This window comes from Trematomus bernacchii, unplaced genomic scaffold, assembly GCF_902827165.1.
Source record: "Trematomus bernacchii unplaced genomic scaffold, fTreBer1.1, whole genome shotgun sequence".
NCBI classification, from domain to species: domain Eukaryota; kingdom Metazoa; phylum Chordata; class Actinopteri; order Perciformes; family Nototheniidae; genus Trematomus; species Trematomus bernacchii.
In genome coordinates, this window is record NW_022987727.1 from 7,326,153 (window position 1) to 7,353,814 (window position 27,662).

A 27,662-nucleotide genomic window follows, 5' to 3' on the forward strand; every position below is an offset into this window, starting at 1 on the left:
TATTCTGAATATAAATTAATATTTAGCATTGTAAGGACACAGTAGCACCCTCAAAGTCTTTAAAGATAGTATATAATCTGTTTTTTGCTAACACACCTGCCATAGCTGTAGGTGGTTTTTGAGTTGTCTGTTTGTACCTTTTGCAATATATTAATTTCCCTGCCAGGATTTATTTCTAATTTGACTAAAATATCGACATGGACTCAAGGATGACGTGATTTTGTCGGTTGAAGTTCGAGGTCAATGTGACCTCACCAAGGCGTTTTGTCCATAACTCAAGAACTCATACGCTAATAATGACTTATTGATTTTAAATCAAATGTCCAATTGGATGAACATGTTTCAAGCATGTTCCTTACTTCTTTAACTCTTCATTCATCAACATTTTATTTTAGTATGAGTTTGAATATTTCATCCTGACACATCTTGATGTTTAAAAAATGCATAACAATGTTTTCATTTAATCTGGTGACTATATTTACTACATTATGAGTGAGAGGTAAGTCTTTTTTTACAGATCTCTCATCCAATCATCGTCAACTTCATTTCATTTGTCATTTATAAAAACAACTTTTTATGCATGTACATCTTAAATGATTTCGAATATGCTGTAACACTGTGATTATGGAACTAATACTTGTAGCAGTACACAGACCTGGACCAAATAGTCTGACTAAATATGTAAACCCGTAAACTCTAATCTGAGTAACCCTATTTGTATCTCAAATTATGATTCTGTATTTCTTTGTTTGTTTTTTAAATACATGAATGATTTAAAAAGTCAAATTTGACTCAGGTCTGGCATTATGTACTCACTCACTGTTTATGCAGAAACCTTAGAAAATGCTATATATTTTTAGTGACTGTCAGTCTCATTCTTTGAGAACTAAAACAAACTCTTATTAAGGAAAACAACAATTTCCTTTGATTAATGTCAAACTTTGAGAAGTGTCACACCGCAATTTCTATTTACACATGCATTAAGTCGGTTTTCCAGGGTTTGGAAACTTTGTAAAACATGAAAGAAATGTCCTTTGACATACCTTCAAGTGGAAAAGTAAAAATTGGAGAGGATCTTAAACATATGACTTCATTGTACTGTATAGTGAAGGCCACAAGAGCTGTTGGTTTACTGTCAGCTGATAAGATACATTGTTTTAATATGAAACCAAGCCAAGACAAAAATGCATGTGTTTCAATAGAAAAATCTAGTACAATGCGAATTTAATGGGCAACATGTACCTTCAGGACACCATTTACTTTGACCTTTTTGCTAACTTGACACCTTATCATCTCACGTTGATTTCCTGTGTATGTGTGTGTGAAACCACAGCGAGCATGCCCAGTGAGACAGAGTCGGCGAACACGGAGAATCACAACGGAGAGGATAAAAAATCCCCCTGCTGTGGGCCGCTGTGGTGAGTGTGACATATTGAGGCAATAAAAGAGTATTGTACAGGAAATAGACCCAGAGGCTGTTGTACATTAATATGTGTGTTTAAACACAAATGCACATTTTGTTGACCTTAATTTAAATCTGCGTAATTTCTATTCCCCCCAGTCAAAAAATATCTAAGTCAAAGTTCAGGTTAGTACCCTGGTACTGTATGAGAGTGCATGGCATATGCATTCTTCATTCAATCAATTCAACTCATCCTGCATGGGTCATTCTTACCTCGTGTTTTAATTGTTCCAATCCTCAATGTTTTGATCTAATATTTTGCGATTCATGTCATATATCTAACCCATCATTGTAATTTCTGATCTCACTACAGTTTCCTTTTGTTTTCCCCCTTTACTTAACTTCAATCCATCCAAGACCTTTACGTAAACAGCTTTTTTCCTCTTTTACTAATTGTAAAACTGTGCTTCCATGTTATTTCACCACATCTAACTGTATATGTAAGAAACATGTAATTATCAAATATATATGCACATGTTAAGTCCAAAGCCAGAAGAGTTGATTCCAAAATATGTGAAATTCAAGGAAATTCTTATAAGACTTATTGGTCTTATTTCTAAACCTAACTCTTCTGAAAATGGCCCCAAGTATTCTGACCATTAATTCTAAAGTTGAAATATCTTTCTGTCAGTCGTCAGTGGAGGCGGTGGAACCGTTTCTGCCGCAGAAAGAGTCGAACAGCCGTGAAATCTGTGACGTTTTATTGGCTGGTGATCCTCTTGGTGTTCCTCAACACTCTCACCATTGCCTCTGAGCACTACAACCAGCCAGACTGGCTGACGGAAGTACAGGGTATCTTCATTTTGATATTTTCTGTTCTTTTTGGTTGTAGAACATGTATTCAGGTCAGTTATTTAAAAAACTTGGCTGAACTACAAGATGTCTGATAATTGTATCCCCTTCTCCTTAGATGTAGCCAACAAAGTTCTCCTGGCGATGTTCACGTTGGAGATGCTGGTGAAGATGTACAGTTTGGGCCTGCAGGCATACTTTGTGTCCCTATTTAACCGCTTTGACTGTTTCGTGGTGTGCGGAGGCATCGTAGAGACCATCCTGGTGGAGCTGGCCGTCATGTCTCCGCTGGGCATCTCTGTATTCCGTTGCGTACGACTTCTAAGGATCTTTAAAGTCACACGGTAAGCAGAACTTATCGGTCTTTCCTCTGATATCAACAGGGATACTCACTTGTAAAGGTTGCAAATTGGACCAGGATTGACTTCCACACTTGTTGTGATGTCAAAAGTCTTGCTTGTAGTCTCACCCCTCAAAAACAGATTTCAAATGAGCACAGAGAAACTTTGCACATTCAGCTGATTCGTTTCAGTTTGTGTGTGTGTCTGTCCTTCGTTAACTCATATATTTCTTCTTCTCCAGTCATTGGGCGTCTCTCAGTAACCTGGTGGCGTCTCTGCTAAACTCCATGAAGTCCATCGCCTCCCTGTTGCTGCTGCTCTTTCTCTTCATCATTATTTTCTCCCTGCTCGGCATGCAGCTATTTGGGGGAAGGTTCAATTTTGACGAGACTGTGACCAAAAGGAGCACGTTTGATAACTTCCCCCAGGCCCTGCTCACTGTGTTCCAGGTGAGTGTTCGACTTTACTCCGTTTAATTGGCAAATTGTAACATCCGCTCACAGCGCCTGAGGTTTCTCTCCCTCGGCACGCTTTCTCAGTCTCAATCCTTAGTCTCTTAGTCGTTCTCCATGTGAGTTCCTTTTTGCATCATGGTGGACAGTTTCTTCACTGGGTATTAGAATAGATGATTGAAATGGTTTTAACTGCATATCATGTTTGCCAGATCTTGACAGGAGAAGACTGGAATACAGTGATGTATGACGGCATCATGGCGTACGGTGGTCACGCCTCTTCTGGAATGGTGGTCTGCATTTACTTCATCATTCTCTTCATCTGCGGAAACTGTATCCGACAAACGTTAACACTTGTTTGGTAGTTGATTGTTCCATGTTCCTTAATCCCAGATGTGTTTTAAATTGTTGGTCAGTGTTTCCTCTTTAAGTCACATTTCCAGACATCCTGCTGAACGTTTTCTTGGCTATCGCTGTTGACAACCTGGCAGACGCAGAGAGCCTCAATACAGCACAGAAGGAGGAAGAGGAGGCCAAGAAGAGGAAGAATAGCATCAAGTACAGTGAAATATTTCATGTTTTATTGTTTGTGTAGATCTTTGTCACATTTGTTACAAGAACTTTCTATTGGCAGAGAAAACGGCCTTCCGCCCTGGTTAGTCACTCTGTTTTATCTGTCTCTCACAGAGAAGCAAGCATAGACAAGAAGAGAGTTGCTATAATAGACATCAAGGATGGAGATACCAAGGTAAATTCTACTCCAATTGTTTTTTGAACAAGTTTTTATCTCAGTCATTTTTTATTTATTTAATGCTTAATCTGACTGCAGGTGCCAGCAGAGGCGTTGCTGGAGGAGGACAAGGAGACGTATCCTGCCATCAACACTCCAGGTATAATTAACATGTCTTTAGTAAAACTGGGATCCAAAATGAATCCATCCAAGTTTATTGTGTTTATTTGTAGCTTAGTGATTAAATATGATTTGCAAGATTCAGCAAGATACTTCACATATTGGCAGACGATGAATAGCAAATGTTTTAATAAATCAAAGAATTTCAATCGAAACTGAGAAAAAGCAACAAAAATGAACTGACAGTGAAAATATTGATCAAAAAGACACATTACATTAAAACTGCACATTTATCTGAATTGTATCAGCCTTCTAAAAACAGCTGACCGGGGAGTAAAGAGTTTAAAGCGGTAAATGTTAGAATGGCATACACATGTGGTTTCTTCCAGTTGCCATGATCATCCGCGGTGAAAGTACATATATAACTGAAGGATTGTTTTCATGTTAAGGGGGATTAAAATAAGTTTTGTTTCCCAGCAGGTGGCGATGAAGAAGATAATGAAAACCTTCCAGAAGTCCCGTTGGGGCCCCGCCCCCTGAGGCTGTCTGAACTCACCATCAAAGAAAAGACTCTGCCCATCCCAACGGGAAGCGCTTTCTTCATCTTCAGCAGCACTAACCCGTGAGTCTCACACGCCGATTGGTGATATTTATAACAGAAACTACTCTGATGTATTCTAAAGCAGAGGCAGGAAGCTCAAATGTAAGATGTGTCACTAAACCAACCTTGTTGTTACCCTCACTTTCTGCTGTAGGTTTCGGGTTTTCTGCCATAAACTGATCAACCATCACATCTTCACCAATCTCATCCTGGTCTTCATCATGCTCAGCTCCGTCTCTCTGGCTGCTGAGGACCCCATTCGCAACTGCTCTGCTCGCAATATCGTACGTAGAAAACCACCTGGACTTTGGTTAATAACTGTCCCATAAGGCTATCCCACATCTTTTAAACAATGTAACGGTAGTTGATAATCAACCTTTATCCCAGCAGATATTTTGACACGAGACAGTAGAAAAAGCAAAGATGTAAGCAAAACAATCATGATTTCTGAGTTCCCTTTTGTTGCTTCAATTTCAAGGTCCATGGTTGCCATGAAAAGTATTTTTTGGTCAGGAAGTTTTCTAAGTGGCAGCCTTGATAAGAGTTGGTTGAGATTATCTAGAGGCCAAGGAAAGGTGCTGCAATGCTTCCTTTCTAATGTCCTTCAGCGTAGGCTACACTGGACCATCGTAGAAAGGAAATGGGATAATGCCAAACCACAATTCTTTGCAGCAGCATCATTTAAAATGAATGCAGCCCAACGTCAATAACACCCACCATCATATAATTACGTAGCCAAGCAAAGTGCAGCCATTATGTATAAACACCAGGGTTGTCCTGTTCCTTGTCATTATTAGGGTTTCTTTTTTACCATTGCCATACTATGTCATACTATCATGGCTTTTTGACCGATAAAAGTACTTTATCTTATAAAGACACCATCATTGAAAATGTAAAAATGTCTGCTGTGAAAAAGGCCGATGGAAAGCATGATTTTTCTAATTACACTCAATTAACATTGACATTTTACCACCTGCCTCAGTAGATACACAATAGCAACCCACAATTATGTAGTTAGAGATTTTTTCCAGTGCATGTTACGTAGGGCAGTTGTCCTGTTTGGATTTTTTTCTAAAAAAGCCACAACAAATTATTTTCTCCTCTACTAACCAATATAGATCACTGCAACACAATACTGTATCAGAATCTTGCCTTGTCCATCTGTGTTAAATGATATAAATACTGAATGTTATTGTGCTGTCTTGGAATGACTTGATGACTTGAACTTGTGCATTGCCTCTTGCAGATACTTGGTTATTTTGACTATGCTTTCACCGCAATCTTTACTGTTGAGATCCTGTTGAAGGTAAATGAGACTTGTGCTGTGTTGTGCTGTGCTGAGTAGAGCTTCAGTAACCCTGCGTGCTTATGTCACTCTGATTGCCTCCTCAGATCCTAGGCTATGCAGACTATGTCTTCACTAGTATGTTTACATTTGAGATCCTTATTAAGGTAAACAATAACAAATAGTTGCGCTGACTCAGCAACAACCCACCACTTCCAAGCTTGCCGCATACGTCCTCCCTCCCTTCATTTTTGTCTCTATAATTTTTGTGCAAAATGGCCTCCTGCTTGTCTTGTTGTCATGGCGCCAATAGGTTAAAGTGGAGATCATACGTTTTGTCAGATATTACTTTGTCTGTCAGTCACTGTCAATCACGGCCCACTTTCCCTCTTCATCATCGACCAGTTTATGGACCAGTGGCTCTCCAGAGTACAACTATTTGTTTGGCTCAAATATAACAGTTTTTTCAAACTTTTTGAAGATTAATAATCATGTTTATACAATCTTTTGGAAAAACAAACATGTTTTTGATTTTTAATTAGAATTGAATTGGAAATATTCTGCACTGTGGAGAGATGAACTCGAACTTGAACTAACATCAAGCTTTATATCCAACTGCCTGATTGCATACTGTATACACACATCTGATCGTTTTTCCATGTATCTTATTAATTAATGCACCACCAAATAATGTCCAAATAAAGACTTCCTCAAAAATCAGGAACAATTTTCATTAAGTTTGCTGTTAGATTTAAAATCCCCTGCCCCTTTTTTCGCTGCATGCCTGCACCAGGTAAATCTCAAGTATTATGGCTTGAGCCTAAAGTTCAATCAGGAAAGGATTGAAGGCTTAATCTGCACCGGAAATGAGTGCAGTGGCTTTTAAATTATGTTCCTCGTGCACTGTCTGAACATTATGTGTTGTATATTGTCTTTCTATTTGTGTGTGTGTGTGTATGTGTGTGCACTACAAAAGCACGCATCTGATTTTAGTATTTGGAAATGTGAATCCAAGCTTGCCATCTATTTATCAATAAACACTTAAATGTATTTTATTTAAATTGTAAAATAATGAACCAAAAATATAATATACTGCTCGAACCTATAAGGACCTACACAATATTAGAGGTACTAATCTGTGTATGTGTGTGCTTGCCCTAATTACATAACATGGATTAACAGCTCAATGTAAATGCAGGATCATGAGCTGCTAATCAAATTATATTGCTTATTGTTGTCATAAACTAATGTTTGAAATGCAAAATCAAGGGAATATTCAACAAGAAAAAAAAAAGAATTCAGTAAAGCCCCTTTTAGTCACTCACAAAATGTTCTTTTGAAAATGCACACTGTAATTAGTTTTTACATAACAGGTCCTTGATCTAGTAATAACAGTCATTCAAATCCCATTTCAGCCTGACTTGAAGCCACCCCTTGTACACTTTGGTGTGTGTGTGTTGTCCTCTTTAATCCTGACTGTTGTTACTTCCTTGTCCAGATGACAGCGTTCGGAGCTTTTCTTCACAAAGGGGCGTTCTGTAGAAACTACTTCAACCTTTTAGACCTGCTGGTCGTTGGCGTGTCTCTGGTATCCTTCGGCATTCAGTATGTATCTTTAAATTATATTTTAAATGTTGAAATGTCATTGAGCAAATGTGTGGTATTTTTTGCCATGACATGTATATGTTGCTGTTTGTTCCGCTTGTAGCAGAGCAGAAAGGAATGTCAACATTGCCTAAAATCACTAAGCTGAATCCCCTGGTGTTTTTTTCTGTCTCATTTAGGTCCTCTGCTATCTCAGTTGTGAAGATTCTCCGTGTTTTGAGAGTCCTTCGTCCACTCAGGGCCATCAACAGAGCCAAGGGACTAAAGGTCAGAATGAAAATAACAACACACTACACTCTGTGTTAGGGATGTCACGAGAACCCACACTTTCGTACCAAGTAGATGCCAATATTTTGAAAACATGATGGTACCCGTTTTTTTACGGAACCATGGGAACTGTAGTACCTGGAAGTACAGACACATTCCAAGCCCAATGGAACGATAATTGGACAATAGAAAATGTGTTTGGGGGCAGGGAACTCACTATAAATGCATATAGGGTATGCATCTTTTTCCCCCTGATAATTTTACATTGGGAACAACAAATTTGTATTAAAATGGGAATATTAGATCTAGTGAACTTCAGCTTGTAGCAGCTGGTGAACGGAGAGTAACATTGTGGTGCATTAAGGCAGTGTTTACACGAGAACGAAACGGGTTGTATCTGCTACTTTTCTCGCGCGTATAGCCCGTTCGTTCACACGAGGCCGTAACGGAGCCGCGGAAACGGACCCCGCAAACGATAACGGATCCCAAGGTGGATAGATCTGCAACCAGAACGCTCTGGGCCAAACGGCTCAGTGTGTACGCCCTCAGTGGTTCCCAACCTGGGGGGCGCGCCCCCCTTGGGGGGGCGCCAAAGATCGCAGGGGGGGCGCCAGGCCTCAGATGATTTGAGGCAAAATATCATATTTAGACTTTTATTTTTTTTAATCTTTTTTTTTTACATATAATTGTAACGCAATACATGATTGTCACTAAAAGCCTTGTCTCTACCTTACAATAACATATACAAAATAATTGATTAATTAATTTGAATAAAAATTCAAGTTAGTAGCTATTATAGGCATAACAAGACAGAAATGTATAATTCTTTCTTTAATAGAAATGTTTCTTCTGCCCGTAAAGTGTCCAAACCAGGCTTTCCTGGATAAGCGCATTTTTAAAACATAGTCATTGTCCATGCCGGTTTCAAATTATTTGTCACAGTTGCTCCGATCAGATCGGTCTCCTCCATTTTGTAGATTATATACGACTTTTGTATCCACATAAACACATCGGCAAAATCCGGAAAAATAGCACTTTTCAGCACATGGCAATACAGCGGGAATCCAAATGAATTAATCCTGAGTCCAATAACCATCAAAGTCACTCCAATAGTGCTCCTTGATTACGCTTTCATCCTCCTTTAACAAAATACTTCACATTCATCCAGTTTGTGACAGTAGTTGTAGCATTTTTGAGACTTTTAAACTTTAATTACCGCTGTTGTCATGATGTGTTTACCGAAGTCTTGTAAAATCGAGGTGTGGAGGTGTTTTAAACAGCAATATGAACTAGAGAATGCAATTCCTGAAGAAATTGCTAGTGGGAATGCTTTATGCAGAAAATCTGACGCTAAACTGCTATGCTGAAAAGTAATGTGTAAGAAGAAAGTGAAGAATTTAGATTGAAATGATACATGAACACTGGGGGCTTGAATGTGTGATGAGTGAAGAAAAGAAAGTAAAAAGGCTTGGAAAAGCAGCAGAATATTTGAACTGCAAACTTTTGAACTAACTTGATGGTGAATGATCTGTCGCCATGCCAACGGCATTTGATGACATCCCATAATACGCTTAGATGCGTTGATGGCTGCATCGTTACCAAACCTGTGAAGTCTTGGGCCATTTGGAGCATTTTCACTGAAGTTATGAGAAAACCGTGTTTCATGGCGGGCATTGTGTTGCCATGGCAACGGCATGTCCCGTAGATGTCTTCACGGCTGGACTGTTAGCACACATGTGAAGTTTGAGCACTTTTTGAAAATGTTCATAGGAGTTATAGCGACATCGTCGTTTATGGCGAGTGATGCATTTCCATGGAAACGGCATATGGTGAGATCTCAGATTTGGCGTAGAGCTGTTGAGGCATGGACCGGTGATATACAAGTGAAGATTGGGGGACGATTGGACTGTGTCCATTGGACTTACAGCGACATCGTGTTTCATGGCGAGTGATCTGTCGCCATGGCAACGGCATTTGATGACACCCCATAATACGCTTAGATGTGTGGATGGCTGCATCGTTACCAAACGTGTGAAGTTTTGGGCCGTTTGGAGCATTTTCACTGAAGTTATGAGAGAACCGTGTTTCATGGCGAGCCTTGTGTTACCATGGCAATGGCATTTGAAGAAATCTCAAAACTCTCCCGTAGACGTCGTCACAGCTGGACTGTTAGCACACATGTAAAGTTTGAGCACTTTTTGAACATTTTCATAGGAGTTAATGTAAAGCGACATCGTCTTTAATGGCGAGGGATGCGTTTCCATGGAAACGGCATATGATGACACCCCATAATTGACGTAAAGCTGTTGAGGGCAGGACCACCATTATCTGAAGTCTGCTGCTCTGAGCATGTCAGTTGGAGTTATGACATCATCGTGTTCCATGACACAGGTGTTTATATTTGAGCTAACGAGGTGTCTAGAGATCAAAGGTTTCCATTGTTCTGAATGAGAGATAAACCTCTTACATGTGAACGTTTTGTCGAAGAACCGTAACAGATATCTGTGAAATTTTAAAACGTGAAGCATGTCAAGGAAGTTGAGTATCTGAAGTGTAATTTTTGTGTACTTTCGGGTTAATAATGTGGCCTTTTTGGCAGTTTAACTAAAGGTGTGCGGCTGCTGCTGTGAGGAAATATCAGCCTGAAATCACAATGGGCTTTAATGGAGACATGTTGAAAGTTTTTGTCATTTCATGCCCTCAAGAGGCATTTTGTTTAATGTTTTTGCTTAATTATTTTTCATTTTTCAAGCTACGAGTTGATGTTTTCCTACGTTTGTCATGAAAAATTATGTCTCAGAAGTGTAGGGTTTGGGAATTATGGCAGTTTTAAAAAAAATATGAAGGCGAATTTCAAACTGTCCTCCACTCTAACTCTGACATCACACACTCTGCCTTAACGAGCTGTGCAATGTTAAAGCTGAAGAAGGCCTCTTTACCAAGGTCTGAACAATGTTTAATATTTATAAAAGTATGAATCTGATTTAAAAGTTGTTTAATATGAATAATGTCAGAAAGATGTGTAACATTTTAAAGTTGGAATGAGGTTTCTGAGTGAAAGTATGAAGGAACAGTTAGCAGTTGAAGTCGCATGAAGATCGTTCAAGTGTGAAGATTTTCTCCATTGACTTCAATGGTTAAAAATGTGATGAATTATGGGATGTATCTCTGGAATTATGAAAGTTATGAATGATAAAAGCCATCGATTCCCGACCGAGCTGAACGTTTTGATGTTTGAACGGAGTTTCTGCGATGTTCAATGCGGGAGGAGAAGGCCGGCAAAATAACGGGCGGAATCAAGATTTTGAATAACAGATATTAGAGCGATAATTGTGAGCTATTTCTGTTTGTATGCGAACATTAATGGAGTGTATGTTGAAGTGCATGGGATGTATTTTTTGTTTGATTTTAACGTGGTAATGAATTCGTATCAGGAATCCTGGAATGTCACTGGTACTAGATTACTACTACTACTAGTATTACGCAATCAACAACTACATTTCTGGTATTGTGACAACCCCAGTGTGTGTATCTGTATGTGTGTGTGCATCTTAGCTGATGATGCAGTGCTTTGTATTCCTACTAACAGTGTAGAACTGTGTGTCCTTTGCAGCACGTGGTCCAGTGTGTGTTTGTGGCCATCAGGACCATCGGCAACATCATGATCGTCACCACGCTGCTGCAATTCATGTTCGCCTGTATCGGAGTGCAGCTCTTTAAGGTAGAGTCAAACGATGGAAAGAGAGATCGAGGTTAACAACGGAATCCACAGACACCGACTTTCTCTGTTGTTCTTTTTCCCAGGGTAAATTTTATCGTTGCGCCGATGATGCAAAGTCCAGCCCAGAAGAATGCAAGTGAGTTGTTGTTTTTTTCTAAATGGTTTCCAACTTTGGTCATTCGCCTACATGACTGTGTCTACGTCAGTGCGTACTTGTGGTTGCTTTAATATTACATTTTTGACAGAGGCAACTACATTCTCTACAACAACGGGGACACAGCGCTGCCCATGGTGAAGGAGAGGATCTGGTACAACAGCGACTTCAACTTTGATAATGTCCTCATGGCCATGATGGCTCTTTTCACCGTCTCCACTTTCGAAGGATGGCCCACGTAAGTAGTTCTGTCGTTGTGAAGTAGGTTTGATTATGAATAAGAAAACTAATGGCAAGATAACTATAATGTTACTATTTATAATCCTTCACCTTTATGTCTGCCTGAATGAACCCACAATATTCATAAAAACCCAAATAAAAAATGTAAGCAATACAGCCAAGTCGATATTGTCTTTAATTTCCCTATTTTGTGAGTATGAATGTGCTTGAAGTATATTATATAGTATCTTTAAGAGAACAGCTTTTTTCCATGGATAAGGAGTGTCCATTGTCTTTTGTGTCCCTGCAGTCTGCTCTACAAGGCCATCGACTCTCACAAGGAGAACATGGGTCCGATCTACAACTACCGCATCGAGATCTCCATCTTTTTCATCATCTACATCATCATCATCGCCTTCTTCATGATGAACATCTTTGTCGGTTTCGTCATTGTTACCTTTCAGGAGCAAGGGGAGAAGGAGTACAAGAACTGTGAGCTCGATAAGAACCAGGTAAGAGGAAGCTATCACTCTTTGTAATGGTGCCTTCATTAAACCTTTTAAATGTAGTAGGAAAAAGATGATCTCAACTAAATGGATCTGGCTAAATAATAGTGCTTCTTTTCATCATTTAAATGTTTCTTCTTTAAAAGATGGAGAATATTATAAATGGTACATTTCTGCTTTACTTCCACTTGACCATGAGTCTGTTTGTTTCTTTCTCTGTCACCACCGCAGCGTCAGTGCGTGGAATATGCTCTTAAAGCTCGTCCTCTGCGCCGCTACATACCCAAAAACCCTTACCAGTACAAGTTCTGGTATGTGGTCAACTCTACTGGCTTTGAGTACGTCATGTTTGTCCTAATCATCCTCAACACCTTGTGTCTGGCCATTCAGGTAACTAATATTACGTTTTAATACTTAAAATACCTAAGTGTCAACTGTGTAAATGTGTTAATGATTTTTTTGTAGCAATAGATATCATAACCTTTTTTCCCAAGAGTGATTGCAGACCGTTTCCACAGTGTTTGTCAATTTAAATATCATGATACTCTTGAAATGCACTACCTGTATTATTAGTAAATATTTTGTTATATTTTTGATCAGTTTGTGTGCCTGTCTTTTTCCAGCACCATGGTCAGTCTCATCTGTTTAACTATGCCATGGACATCCTCAACATGGTCTTCACAGGGGTTTTCACTGTGGAGATGATCCTCAAACTCATCGCCTTTAAACCCAGAGTAAGTCTACTTTCCTCTCATCTCTTCTCTTCTATCCAATTATGTGCCAAACTTCCATTAGTTTCTTAAAACATCTTATTTAGAGTTTTTTCTTAAGAGCTCCCTTTATTTTGAAGCTGTAAAAAGGTTCAAGTTAGAGGTTTTATCTGAAAGCCCTGCCCTTTACTTTTAACCCCGCCCTCAAACTCTTCCTGTCCTGGGCTCTGAGCCAAGCTCGAGCCTGTGACTCCTCCTCCATATTACTCCTTATTGTCCCCTTCCATTTACTCCTCACCCTAACCTCTTAACCTCCTATATTTCCCACATCCCCCTCCTCTCCGGCCTTCCCCTCTCCCCCTGCTGGCTGTGCATGCTGCCATAATCAGGGCTATGTTGGGGACGCCTGGAACGTCTTTGATGCTCTGGTCGTGATTGGAAGTGTAGTCGACATCATACTGAGCCAGGTAGAGAGACAATAGCATGACCAACTGTCATTCCCTCTTACTGCTTTAACCATTACAGCCGCCATGCTCCGTTTTCTCCGCCCTGCACATCTTTCCTCCTTTCCTTCCTTCCTTCCTTCCTTCCTGTCTTAATGTTCTTATCTTTTTGGGTTGGCTTGAACCCATTTCTGCTCATGATTCAACTCATGAATCTGTTGTCTTTGCCTTCCTTGAGGTTGATGAGCACCATAGACCGATTACATTCGTATTAGCTTGGAACCTTTCTATCAGCTATCTGTGCATTAAATGCCAAAACATTCATTATATTAAAGCCACTATTCCATATGAATTATATTGTGTTAAATTGTATTGTTTTAAGTATATGGTAGCCCTTTTTGTCAGCCTGACACTGCATCAGTTGGAATAAATCACTTTGAAATTAAAGATTCATGATGTTGGTTCATTTATAAAACAGAGCGGCAAAGCTTTGAAAACACTATTTCTTGAAATGAAACAAGTTAATACTCTCAAAGAATCAGTGGCTGGAAAGATTTGACTTTCAACCTCACTTTTTAAAATCTAATCACAACTTTTTTATGTTCTTCTCTTTCTATCCTCTTCTTTGGCCTTTTCTTTCATGCTCTGTTGTCTCTCTCTTCTTTTCTGTGTGTCTTTGTTGCTCGTGCTTGCAGAACTATTTTGCTGATGCATGGAACACGTTTGATGCCTTAATTGTTGTGGGTAGCGTGGTTGACATTGCCATCACTGAGATCAATGTAAGTAATCACTTATAACTCATTCACCCCCTTCTTGAATGAGGTCCTTTAGCTGAGGGCTCCTACGCTCCCAGCTAGAGGACCTTTCTCAAGCATTAGAGTTGCATTCAAATGACAACGTTCTTGTTTTATGCCTAATCTGTTCATAACCATCCAACATCCGTCATATATGACCACATTTGAATGATAAAGTTGTGATTACTAACGCTGTTGAAGTATAACCCCATCATTTTGTTTATTATGAGAACAATTATGCTCCTTTCAACATTAAATACATTTTTTTAATTGTCTTACTTGAATTTGGAACTGTTGTCTTTGAATGCAGCTCAAAATATACATAAATTATTATTATAAATTCTGCGAGACTGCTACATCAAAGCCACTCTGACTGTATTCTTGTTTTCAGCTGCTGTTAACACTGACTTAATGCTTGCTGCAGTTTTATTTTCTGAATGAATATGTTTGTTTTTCCAGTTTGTCTTTCACTTTGAATGAAGGAAAACCAGGACTTAAATACATATATAAGTGCAAGTGAAGAGATGGGTTGAACAGCTAAGGTGGGGGGAATAATGTGGTTGGGAATGAGAACAGTTGCAGGTGTGTAACCGTGATGCCATGGGGCACAAAAGTACTATTCCCTTCTGACTTTCATTGAGAAAGATGCCTGTAAATAAACCTCTCAGAACGAAGATTTCAATAGCCCTCATTTAAATCAGTAGGTAATTAAAGTCTTAAATGCACAAATAGCAGAACAAGTGTCCGCCTCCAACTCTGTATCCATTTCCTTTGATAAACTGCAAAGGACGTAACAGGCAGCTCAGGAACACTAGAAGGACAAAGTCTACAACTAAGTCCGATCCTAACAAGAAGTCTAGGGGGCATCGGAGCCAGACATGTTGACAGTAGTAATGTGAAAACAGGACAAATAATTTCAGCATATTCCCTTAATGTGCTTTTGTCCTTATTTTTCTATTTCAACAGCTACTGTAATCACTAAGGCAGTATAGAGTACCAGGGTTTTGTCTAAACCAGGTAGCAGGAGCGCTGCGCCGTCTTACTTTCGGCGTGCACCCTCATACCAAAATGCAGATTTTCCTTGTTAAATTTGAAAGTGATGCGAGAAAACAATATTTCTGTTTGTCATAAACTGTATTATTACTCAAGAAATATGAAAATCGTGTCAAATACACCGTCAGACGGCATAGACAGCTTTGTTCAGTTGGTCTGCCGGTGGACGAGTGGCAGGCAGAAGCTTACACTTAAACTGTGATTTGTGAATCAGACGTTTCTTTTACTGTCCTTTTTTCTGTAGAGGAAGTAAAGAAACTGTAACACTGGATTTATTTGTTGTTTGAGGTGCAATATATGACTCAGCAGCTTTAAGACAAGAAGAAACTATTATTTTCTGATTCGCTAGTGCATTATCTTTGCCGGAAAGTGGGCGGGGCCGTCATTTTGTCCGGAAGTGACGTTAGCGCCCTTATACTATATTTTTCTAAAGAAACCTCAGGAGAACACATTTTCCTCTAACACTGAATGCTTGCATTGTTGCATGTGTGGCGTCACTGCTGAGGATATGTTGTAAAGCTTTTGCATGAAAGGCTTTACGATGATGATGTTATGTTTGTGGCTTAAGTTGTAATGCTTTGTCGTTTATTAGGTGAAGGTGTAATATGTTGATTATTCGAAGGTATTGATGATATGTGTTTGATGCAGCATTGACTGGTGAATGATTCAGTGCTGTGAAGCTGGTTTGTGTAACTCAGATTAACTTTAGGCTTTTGGTTTCAAGTCGACAGCCATTCCAGTCGTCAAGGTGATAGTGGAGCCCGGGGTAAGGAAACGATGAAAGCCCCTCGCCATTCTGTGATCACCAAGAATCAAGATATTATTTGTGTCACTCTGTCGCTCACTTGCTTATGAAAAACATTGAGATGCTTTATGGTGTCACTTATAGTTGTGTCATGGTTTGTGATTGAACTCTCAATGTTTGTTTGTTTCATTTTGGCTCCAGTTTCATGGTGTAACTTTTTTTGTTGAGACCACATCCTGTTTAGGCGCATGGCATGATGCGGACATACAGAAAATACTGTTTGGTCTTTTTGTCTCATGTTTTCATTTCCACGTAGCTTGCCCAGGTGTTTGTTATCAGATTACCAACATGTTGTCAATAGGCTACTTTGAGTTTCTTGTCATTGGTCAATTGTAAGAACCCGATTACAGTTTGTCTTTTGTTTTTTAACTTTGGAATGCAGATGTTCTGTCTGTTGCCTGTTTTGGTATCAGTTATACAGAATGAAATGTGTCGTATGTCCTACAGGTCTGTTGCTCACATCATTGTGATCGAACACTGTTACTCTGCATGTGCATTGATTGTTGTCATTGCGAAGATGCCAAAGATCACAAATGGAAAGATTTCTTCATAACCATTTTACACCACGTTTATGCTAGTATGACTCAAACATGATGAATGAAAGGATGCCTGTATGTCTGACTGCATGAATGAGTGAGTGATACAGAGCTTTATCATTCTGTCTGCGTTTTGATGTTTGCTCTATTTTCATCCCCTAATCACTCCCAACCTCCTCCCGTTCAGAACACAGAGGACAGCGCTCGTATCTCCATCACCTTCTTCCGCCTGTTCAGAGTGATGCGATTGGTCAAACTTCTGAGCAGGGGGGAGGGCATCAGGACTCTGCTGTGGACCTTCATCAAGTCCTTCCAGGTGAGGAGGCAACATATGCAGCCTATAAACATCCCTCTTTAATCTTTAAAATGATGAATTCATCATATCAGAGATAACTCTTGCTGTCATTGGTCTTTTTATGTCTAACTCTTTTTTGTTGCCCGCTCAGGCTCTCCCCTATGTTGCACTCCTGATAGCCATGCTGTTCTTCATCTATGCTGTAATTGGGATGCAGGTAATATGATCTAAAGCCTGTTTGTAACCATGCAGGATGTGCGTGCCCTGAGTGACTGTTTCCTTGTTTTTAATTGACCACCCTTTTATTATGCCTATGCGATATTGTTTTGGTTTGTCCGTGCATCAGTTCAACATCCAATTCTCGTGAAGGCCATGAAAGATTTGATTCTAATATTTTTAGACTCAAAAAAACACATTTGGGTGGTCAAAGGTCATGGTCACTGTAAACCTTTAATATTATGTATTCACTATTCATCACATTTTTGAGATTGACAATGTAATGACATTTTGGAAAGACATGGATGAAGACTGCAGCTTGACTGGTTACTGGAGGCATTAGGACTGAAGTCGGAAGATTCCTGTGTTATTGTAAGACTAGAGCAGACTGATGTTTCTTTTTTTAGGTGTTTGGAAAAATAGCCATGGTGGATGGGACACAAATCAACCGCAACAACAACTTTCAAACTTTTCCTCAAGCTGTCCTGATGCTCTTCAGGTGTGTAGCAATAAGCCATTATAAGTAACTGCATGAATAAATAAATACATGTGGGTAAAACCCCTCATTGTGCTTGTGTGTTGATGCTGTTCTTGTTCTGTTAGGTGTGCCACAGGAGAGGCCTGGCAGGAGATCATGCTGGCCTGTCTGCCGGGGAAACTGTGTGATCCAGAGTCGGAATACAACCCCGGAGAGGAGAGAACCTGCGGCAGCGGCTTCGCCATCATCTACTTCATCAGCTTCTACATGCTCTGTGCTTTCCTGGTAATCTTCAGACATTTCATTTTGTGCAGTAGAAGTCATGTTTGAGCAGGCACATTCCTGTATGAAATAAAATACCACAAGAAATGCGAAATATTGTTGCCTGTCCTGGTTTCAGATCATCAACCTGTTTGTTGCTGTCATCATGGATAACTTTGACTATCTGACCCGCGATTGGTCCATTCTGGGACCGCATCACCTGGATGAGTTCAAAAGGATCTGGTCTGAATACGACCCTGAAGCAAAGTGAGTATCAGGACGCAGTTTGAGAGAACTATGGCTGCAATAACATCATTTTTCACTATCAACTATTTATTCATTTCTAACCAAAATTACTAATAATTGTATATATTAAAATGTCAGAAAATATTGAAAGAAATCTCCATTGCAGTTTCTGAGTACGATGATAAAGTATCTCTAAATGTCCTGTTTTGTCTGCCTAAAACTCGAATATATTCAGTTCAAAATGATATAAAACAGGGAAATCTTCATATAAGGAGAACGAAAAGGACATTTTATACGAAAAATGTAGTTTCCGATCAATCGATTAATCAAAAAAGCGGATAATGTTTCTTTCAAATGACCAATTGATAAGTCAAATAATCGTTGCAGTTCTACTATCAACAACATCTTTCCACTTACTAATCCTACAAAAAAGTACACCACTATTGAGGATTTGATACAGCACACATGGGATGATGATTGTTTGTCTCAGTTGTGTTGTGCCTAATAGTATTATGTATCTTGTTGCCAGGGGCAGGATTAAGCACCTTGACGTGGTGACTCTGCTCAGGAGGATCCAGCCTCCGCTGGGCTTTGGCAAGCTCTGTCCTCACAGAGTGGCCTGTAAGGTAGGTTTCCACGACAAAACACACTATGCACATGCATGACAATGATTATTGAGGGTGACAATAATACAAAATTGACATATAAATCCCTAGCTTTCATTTTACATGTGATCCGAATGGTATATCTGCATTTCTGTTGCAGCGTCTGGTGGCGATGAACATGCCCCTCAACAGTGACGGGACGGTCATGTTTAATGCCACCTTGTTCGCTCTAGTCCGCACTGCTCTCAAGATTAAAACCGAAGGTGAGTCTGCACCTTCAAGCCATCTGAGATTTTCAACAACTTATTTTTAAATATAGCAGAGAATCCTTCTATTTGCACTGGAACTAACGGGCATGAAAGCTACTTGAGATTACAGCTAAGAAACCCCACTAATTAAAGTACAATACTGTTTTTGAAACCTTCGCCGACAACTTTAAGGGAGTTTAAACTCTTCTGTGTTTGGTAGGGGAAAGGGAGAGAAACGTACAGAGTGGCCTTTTGTAGTTTGGGATTTAAATGTATTAATATTTTTGATTGATCTCCTTATGGGGCTGCAGTCTTGGATTTGATGATGTCATATTTAAGACATCAACTCTGAGATGCCGCATAGTATATTTGTAATTAATATCTGTCATGCTAGTCATGCCTTTTAATAAAGTAGTCCCCTATTCACAACTCTGTCTGAACTCCTTGTGATCATGAAGACATATACAGTTAAACAATTTTCCACTAGAGGGAGCTAGAGATATTCAATAAAAGTTTGATTCCACGGCCTACAGAAAACATAACATTTCAGTCGCAACATGTAGTTTGTGTTAACATAAATAAGGGCATGTTATGCTTCATCCCATTGTATTAATTTACCATCAGGAATTTTGTTCATTATAACATTAAACGTCCAGATTTGTGTTGTGATCTTTGTGTGTGTTTGAGAGCTATAATTAATATTTATCAGCCAGACACCACTTAATAAACCAATGAATTGATAGCTTAGTGCTTTTAAACAAAGTGACCACCTTCTCTACCATTTTCAAGGTAACCTGGAGCAAGCCAATGAGGAGCTCAGAGCTGTGATAAAGAAGATCTGGAAGAGGACGAGCATGAAGCTGCTGGACCAAGTGGTGCCCCCTGCAGGCGGTCAGTGGTCCTCACACACACACATAGACAAGCAGAGATCACAGTAAATACAGAAATAATAATTTGCCTGTTACCATCGTTCACAGTTCAAACAATAACCTCACATGCCCCTCTCTTTCTCTGTACTGTTTTATCACTCCGTTGATTTGAATGCACACTGCTTCTCATTTGTATTTCCCCAAACATTAACAATAGCAACCTCACAGGTAAATATGATGGAAGTCACACAGGAAACTATTCTACATGAGTGTACTGTATGAATAGAGGGAGGAAGGATGTCAAACAACGGACATGTGTTTCCGTTGCAACAATGCAAATATATTCCATTAATTTCCATTAAATATGGACGTCACTGCTATATATATTCAAAGGTTTAAGCTACAGGATGCACTTTGCCACTTTTTTTTATAGCACAAGGCCATCATCCAGTCTTTGCTTTTCTGAAGTAGCAAGGCCTGCTTAGTGAACAAAACCAACAAAGGAAGATACACAGTTACCATCTCTACAGTATTTCACTTCAGTTCACACAGGAACTCTGCTTATCTATAGCTGACAGTCACAGTTTTAATGCGGTCAGTCATAATCTTCCTGTTTTGTTTATCAGTAATCTAGCTGTCTTTCGGTTCTGCATGCTCCTAGCTCTCCCTCGCTGTATAGAGTACATACAGGGGTCGGCAAGAGTTTGGCCTTGGGCCAAAACATTTCTGAGCCACTAGATGGCGGGCCAGAACAAAGGCTAATTTAAGTAATTGATTGTTAAAATCGCTAGTTATTATCCAGTGGAATGCCCTTACCTACTGGCCTAGTTCAATCAAAGTGGTTCATTTGTTTTGGCTGGGCAGTGTTTTACACACAAGTCTCAGGACTTAAAACAGTTTTTTGGGGGCAGACCCCCACAAAGAAAAATAAATATATACACACATAAGGTCATCATCTTAAAGGTAGGGTAGGTAATTCTCTTCAGAAACACTTTTTGTTATATTCCATGGAATGCTCTTAACATCCCGATAGCAATGAATATATTAAATGCTTTGACAATAAATACATTAGAACATTTCATCTGTGGACGCCGTGGTGCTGTAAAAAACACGACCAATCATTTCATTTCAGCCTTCCATCTCGTGCACAAACTTATCTCGTGCCCTCATTGGTCATGTGCGCCTTCGTGTGTGTTGGAGGAGGAGCTCTGTAAGGAAGTGGCAGATTTTTTCCGGCTGTGTATTTTCAAATTCTAGCGCACTCGAGCTGGTTTCTCCAAAATTACCTACCCCACCTTTAACATTTATTTATTTATGCATATTTTTTTATCTCTCCAGTTTTAAACGATATTTTTGGTTTACTGTCCTATAGTATACATTGAAATGATTTCAAACCTGTTTATCCCAATAATTATAAAGGAGTGCCTTGGAAATATGTGTTTACATAAATTGTGATCAAAACGTTTGAGACCCACTGAGATAACTTAGACTAAAGTGAACTATCTAAACACTCAGAGAGTCCTTTACCTCACTGAGCTGTAGTTATCAGCCTCTCAGTCTGACTGGAGAGGACTCTCCCTCCACATTATTGTAGAAACATCTTCTTCTTATATCCGTTAGAGCAGCTAGCACCAGATTCTAATAACAACAGCGCCGGTACCGGTGCGCCCTCCCTCTCTCCCTCGCTCGCTCCCACGCTCACTCGCACTTTGGCTGTGAGCTGGGGGCGCCAGATAAGCCAACATCCCCCATTTTCATCATGTAACCGGGGTGAAAAGGGTGTTACATTTACTTAATTATGAATATTGTTACATTAAGGCCGAAAATTAGGATGAGCGCCAACGGTCAAAGAAATGTGTTTCCCTCCCAGAGCTACCAGCGCAGCGTCTCCCCAGATCTGGCGCCCTAGGCGAACATCTAGAGGCGAAGTCCCTCCCCTTCCGGTTGAGCTCCATGGGACCTTATTTCGGAAAAGTTATGCATTGAAGTCAATGGAGAGAGAAAGATTATCTTTCGATCCCGTTTCAATTGTGCCACGAATTACACATATGATGTTTGTCAATTTAAAAGATAATTTTACAAGTCAAAAACATAAAAATGTGTCGTAAAACTGTGAAGTAACACTTTTTTTTGTGTGAACCGCTCAATGAACTACATCTCCCGTCTCGCACCACACACCAAGACGGCCGTCACGTTGGCACATTTCACTTCTTTCTTTCAGAATGAGGCGGAAAGTATTAAACGAGGTGAAAATCACTCCAAGTCTGGGCATGTTGAGAGCTGTACATACACAAAAGGGGAGTTAGTTGGTTCCGTAAGAGCCAGCATGCGGGACCGGGATTCTGGGATTTGTAGTCTTTCTAGTTGCGTATTTTTCATAGTCTTATATTTCAACAGTTTTACGACAAACTGTGACTTTTCTGACATGGACATTATTATTTAAGGTTGACAAACATCATATGTGTAATTCGTGGCACAATTCAAACGCGATCGAAAGATAATCTTTCTCTCTCCATTGACTTCAATGCATAATCTTTCCGAAATAAGGTCCCATGGGGCGGAAGTAGAAGGGCGGGACTTTGCCTCTCTATAACGCCAGTGCTATGGGCCGGCCCTGAGCGTGTGTGTGTGTGAGGGGCAGCACCAGGGGCGGACTGGCCATCGGGACGAATCCTGATGGGCCGGTACTGAAGTGGGCCGGTCGGACGATGTGGGCCGGTCGGATAAGTCACTAGCACCCCCCCCACATATTTTATTATGTGAAGCACTAAATGGTTTTAGACAAATATCGACTCTTTGTTTGTAGATATCTACTAAACTAAAGCAAATAAAGAGAGTAATGTAGGCCTGTTATACTGAGTGATATATATTATACACACTGCTCTGCTTTCTGCACGGAACTCACAGCCAGGGGCGCCGCCAGGGATTTTGGGCCCCATGAAAAGATATCACATTGGTTACATTTCTACTGATCATAATTCCATTGTTGAGGTAGCCTATACTAAAATAGATTTATATTGTTATATTACACCGACTCACAGCCTCGCCGTGTCCCGCCGTCTCAGGAAGGAGAAATCGGCGGAGCTGCAGCTGAGAAAAGATTGTGTGTGTGTGAGAAATAGTGATGTGTCGGTCGCGAACGAGCCGATTCTTTTGAACGGCTCTTTGGTACGAACGAGGGGAACCGAGTCCTACTTGGTGAGAGCCGTTCTTTTTATCGTTCAATCGTTGGTCCGCACTCACTGCCTGCCAAAATCCACTCGCCTTTTAAAAAGCTTGATTTTGTTCCCCAAACGTATTCTGTGAAGACCCGCCCCTACTCTGATTGGTAGGTTTCAGCACGAGGAGTGAGATGGGGTGGGTCTTAACGGAATATGCGAGAGAGAGAAGTCATAACAAGTGGTACAGGACAGGTAGACGACGTGTTTTTCGGATGGAAAATGAGCCAAACGCGAAAACGCAGCAGCATTTGGATGCACTTCAACCAAAACCCAGGCAGTGATAAAGCGCACCATTTGTAAAGGCAACATATCCTTTAAAGCAGGGTCAACAAATAATCTCCATCGCCACTTAAAAACACAGTATCTAATATTAAGAGTTGCATGAATTTCATTCAAGGCAAGGCAACTTTATTTACTTAACACATACAGAGGGTAAATTCAAAGTGGTACATTCACTGACATGAATGACATGGATATGTCGCCACCTTGTGTCATGTTTACAATGCAGATTATTGACATTAGGTCTGGCAATAGAGTCAATCATTATCCTGGTGATTATTTCGCAGATAAACCTAGTAACCTTAAAAAAACGGCTCTTTTGAACGGCTCTTTTGAACGGCTCTTTGATAAGATCCGGCTCCCTTCAAAGAGCCATAATTCCCATCACTAGTGAGAAAGTCCGCGGATTGGTCCATTTTGACCAATCCACGGATTTCAAAAAATTGAAAAAGAAAATCTCCAACGAGGCGTTCTGGGGCAGCATATACAGGTCTATTCTGTGTTAGAGTTTACTCGCTACAGGGTGTACTTTGAGGGTTTGTGACTTTGCAGACCGTGTACTTGCATAAAAACCTTCATAACACACAAGGGCACGGGTAATAACCGGAAAAGCATGACATGGGACCTTTAAACATTTTTTTCTTAATGTTCTAAACATTTTTGGGCCCCTGTCAGTCACGGGCCCTTAGAATCGTCCTAATGTTTCACCCCCTTAAGGCGCCCCTGTCACAGCTGTTCTCACTGTAAACATCGCGTCACGATGAAAGCAGTTAATAAAATAATATCCAGGGGATGCATGCAGAGCTGTCATTGGCTGAGATAAGTCCGGCCGTGCGTCACGACTCTTTGAAACATCTCTGTTGCCGGAAATGCATCCACGGAGGAGCCGTGGAGGACCCATCAGTGTATCCTCGATTATAGCTCCTCCAGAGAGCCTCCTCGGCGCTCGATCCTCGGTCCTCGATGTGCATTTAGAGAAATGAGATGTCCTTCAACATGGCGCGCTGAAATTCATTTCCGGGTCACTACCGGAGGATTCGAGGAGTCGAGGAGGGGAAATCTTTGAAATGAGACACGGCCCCAGTCTGCTTCGCCTGTCTGCTTATTATTATTATCAGCCCAATTTCATTGGTTTTACAGAACATGCATCAAGTTTTTCTTAAAACAAATATAATCATATACATCTAAGACAACATTTATTATTAGTGGAAATCAACCCCACTGTAACAGGGAAAAACTGTTTTGTATGCTCTTTTATTGGACAGTTCTAATAATCTGAAAAGTAGGCCCAAGAGGTTTTCACACCATAAAAACAAATGAGACACCTGTTCCGGTAAGATATTCATCTGTGGTTTGCCCACATATTTTCCATCTTTTGATCTGCTGAATATGAGCACGAGTTTATGGTTTGTCAGTTGGACATTTTACGGTCATGCACAGCTGTCTAAATATCATAAACATATATCCACATCCTAGGTGAGTCATTACTTGCTTCCGATGATTTATCCACCTTACACAAATAATTATTGGTAATAGAGGGGTGGGGTGATGGTAGGCACACCTGAATGTAGTATGTATTAAGCTTCCTGGTGTTGTGTTCATGTATTTTTTCCAGTGTTCTCATATGCTTACAATTCTAGCGGAACCGCTCTTCTGAGTCAAACATAACTCGACTGTATGTCTTTGTGTGCATTAGTTTGCTTAACCCCCGTCCTGCTTTGTTAAATCTTTTCTGCAAGCCTTGTTTCGCCCACAGCTTCCTTTGCTTTCAGTCAGTCGCTGGCTTTCTTCTTTTCTCTTTCTGCCGCCCTGAGCTCTCTGGAGCAGTTCTGTTTTAGTTTGGTGGCATGAAACTACTGATACCTCCCCTTAAAAAAGTAAACAGGCTCTGCACAGAAAGAGAACCAGCTGTCACGTGTTGGCACAAACTGAAATGTGCATTGATCTGCCTACGTCAGGTTGATGAATCAAATTAAAAAATATTATCCCATCACAAGAGTCAGTTAAACAGTCCTAAAATCACTAGGTATCCCAGCAACCCAGTTACTTTCGTTTGAGTGAATAATATGTCAAAATGGCCACTTCCTTGATTCAATTAAATCATGACAATACAATACAATAATATATATTTTAGTAAAGGCAGTATACAAAACACATTTTTACCACCCTAAATTGACTTTTAGGAATTGGTTTTCGGTTTTCTTTCTGAACAGAGCCTCTATAGTTTCTTTATGGCTGTGTCCAGTTGTGTAGATAAATGTGTTTGGTGCTTTAAGATGGCTCGTCAGACCAGAATTGAATGATGCTTCCATCTTAAAGCATCCATCCTACTGACATTCATCACCTTTTACCCGATTTCTCTCAAACTTAAATTGGCACAAACAAAAAGGTGACAAAAAAAAGTTGCCCACATTTCCTACGCACTGAGACTCAGCCTCTTGTTTTCTTGTATAGTCACGCTCCCCATTCTGCTTCAGCAACCTCATCTGAGTGAATCAGACCTGCATTAGCCTACCTGCATGGCAGATAGTGTGTGTAGTAACGGCTTCCTCTCTGGCTTGATGTAGTTTGTGTGTTCTCCCTTGAGAACGGGCTGTATCTGAGTCCTGCTGCTTCTATTTGCATGTGCTTCTGGCTGTTTTTCTTCTGAGACATATGAAACACCTCTGCTTCTGTCTCTGAAGTGCTTGATCTTAAATGTAGTGAATCTGCAGTTGCCATGTAATGTAGTGTGTGTGTGTGTGTGTGTGTGTGTGTGTGTGTGTGTGTGTGTGTGTGTGTGTGTGTGTGTGTGTGTGTGTGTGTGTGTGTGTGTGTGTGTGTGTGTGTGTGTGTGTGTGTGTGTGTGTGTGTGTGTGTGTGTGTGTGTGTGTGTGTGTGTGTGTGTGTGTGTGTGTGTGTGTGTGTGTGTGTGTGTGTGTGTGTGTGGACAATGCGTGGACAATGCAGTCATAAATTACTGTAATTTAAACTAATCACCAACCTGAGTCTGTTTTTGGTTCATTTATCTTTCAAGAGGGTTGATAATATTATCGCTTGCATCATCGTGTCTTTTTTTTCTGACTGCGATAGAAGGGTTTCAAAACCGCATGCTTGTTTTCGGAGATGAAGCAAGATGTGAGCTCAAGGGATATTATCTGTTGTCGTGTTTAAACCTGCTGCATGTGGGTGTAGATGACATTTGCAGAGGCTCACAGGTTCTCACAGACTTATGACTACATTAAGATTTGTCCTTAAGTGCTCTCACTCAAGATGTAATGCCAAGAAAAATGTCCTGCTACCACCTTTTGTTTTAGGTTTGAACTGATGTAGAATTGCACAGTGCTTTGCTCTGTGCCAACGCCCAGATAAATCATGAAGGCTTAAATTTGCTTGTGAATGATGACCTTCTGATGAGGTGGTGTGTGTGCTGCTATGTTTGGTTCATGGCATTTCATAAATATGTCTTTGTATTATTTTCATTTGGATCGTTACATATACATTGAGTTTTATTGTCCAGATGTCTTTACGTATTCTGCAGCGGAGGTGCTTCATCATTGTAATGTTTGACTTTTAAGTCCTGATAGTTTTAGTGCAATTTGAATTGCACTAAATGTGTGTCATTTCTCTGAGATGAGGAGATAGTGACCTCTGATGAGGGATATTGTTGTTGAAATGTTATGGGTGCAAAGAGAATTTGAGTGTTGAGGTTGTTTCAGAGTTTTGGTGTTGATATCGGAGGCTTTGGTGTGTCTGGTCTGCTCACTCAGATGACGAGGTAACAGTGGGGAAGTTCTATGCCACATTCCTGATACAGGACTACTTCAGGAAGTTCAAGAGGCGCAAAGAGCAAGGCCTTGTAGGAAGGCGCTCGTGGGAAAAGCTGAACACAACCATGGCTCTTCAGGTGAGTAAAGCACAATCTCATACATTCGCTGAGTGAGATGAATTAACAGTGATTATATTAGAGCCAACGTCAACTCTGTCTATGACAATAGAAAGAATTACTTTCAAAAGTCAGCCTATTATCTCCAGTAGACAAAGCGACTTTAAAAGGATTGCCAGGCGACTTAGAAAATACTAAATTATTTTGTAGTGCTCACATAACTGAAAGACCACTTTAGAAACAGGATGATCCAAATCAAACTACTTTACTTATTTGGTAAAAAGACAGAGAACTTTTATCCAGGCTAACCAGAATTTTACATTGTTATCAGTGTTTATGGATAACACTGACGTCACTGAAGTGTACTCTGGTAAAAAAAAAATGTTAGCTCCTAAAAACATTAGGTGCTAACATTTTTTCAACAATAATACTTAACTTGACAGAGATACACATCTGGATAAACCCCCTGTGACATCTGTCAGA

At 40.1% G+C, this 27,662-nt stretch overlaps 1 protein-coding gene across 3 annotated transcripts in view; it reads left to right on the forward strand.

Moving 5' to 3' along the window:
- cacna1db (calcium channel, voltage-dependent, L type, alpha 1D subunit, b) overlaps positions 1 to 27,662 on the forward strand; it is a 47,504-nt gene that overhangs the window by 11,026 nt on the left and 8,816 nt on the right. Inside the window, exons 7-37 of one of the 3 annotated variants that reach the window (XM_034144666.1) lie at positions 1,334 to 1,418; positions 2,094 to 2,254; positions 2,373 to 2,598; positions 2,837 to 3,044; positions 3,260 to 3,380; positions 3,491 to 3,605; positions 3,735 to 3,795; positions 3,877 to 3,937; positions 4,378 to 4,519; positions 4,653 to 4,782; positions 5,745 to 5,804; positions 5,891 to 5,950; positions 7,282 to 7,388; positions 7,568 to 7,655; positions 11,269 to 11,376; positions 11,460 to 11,512; positions 11,622 to 11,768; positions 12,060 to 12,261; positions 12,487 to 12,645; positions 12,879 to 12,989; positions 13,355 to 13,432; positions 15,980 to 16,021; positions 16,784 to 16,912; positions 17,043 to 17,108; positions 17,515 to 17,606; positions 17,711 to 17,870; positions 17,986 to 18,113; positions 18,622 to 18,718; positions 18,858 to 18,960; positions 19,735 to 19,836; positions 27,064 to 27,200. In XM_034144666.1, coding sequence (XP_034000557.1) covers positions 1,334 to 1,418; positions 2,094 to 2,254; positions 2,373 to 2,598; positions 2,837 to 3,044; positions 3,260 to 3,380; positions 3,491 to 3,605; positions 3,735 to 3,795; positions 3,877 to 3,937; positions 4,378 to 4,519; positions 4,653 to 4,782; positions 5,745 to 5,804; positions 5,891 to 5,950; positions 7,282 to 7,388; positions 7,568 to 7,655; positions 11,269 to 11,376; positions 11,460 to 11,512; positions 11,622 to 11,768; positions 12,060 to 12,261; positions 12,487 to 12,645; positions 12,879 to 12,989; positions 13,355 to 13,432; positions 15,980 to 16,021; positions 16,784 to 16,912; positions 17,043 to 17,108; positions 17,515 to 17,606; positions 17,711 to 17,870; positions 17,986 to 18,113; positions 18,622 to 18,718; positions 18,858 to 18,960; positions 19,735 to 19,836; positions 27,064 to 27,200 — 3,539 coding nt within the window. Of the gene's footprint in view, positions 1 to 1,333; positions 1,419 to 2,093; positions 2,255 to 2,372; positions 2,599 to 2,836; positions 3,045 to 3,259; positions 3,381 to 3,490; positions 3,606 to 3,734; positions 3,796 to 3,876; positions 3,938 to 4,374; positions 4,520 to 4,652; positions 4,783 to 5,744; positions 5,805 to 5,890; positions 5,951 to 7,281; positions 7,389 to 7,567; positions 7,656 to 11,268; positions 11,377 to 11,459; positions 11,513 to 11,621; positions 11,769 to 12,059; positions 12,262 to 12,486; positions 12,646 to 12,878; positions 12,990 to 13,354; positions 13,433 to 15,979; positions 16,022 to 16,783; positions 16,913 to 17,042; positions 17,109 to 17,514; positions 17,607 to 17,710; positions 17,871 to 17,985; positions 18,114 to 18,621; positions 18,719 to 18,857; positions 18,961 to 19,734; positions 19,837 to 27,063; positions 27,201 to 27,662 lie in introns of all 3 variants that reach the window. The other 2 variants (XM_034144667.1, XM_034144668.1) reach the window with 2 other exon arrangements.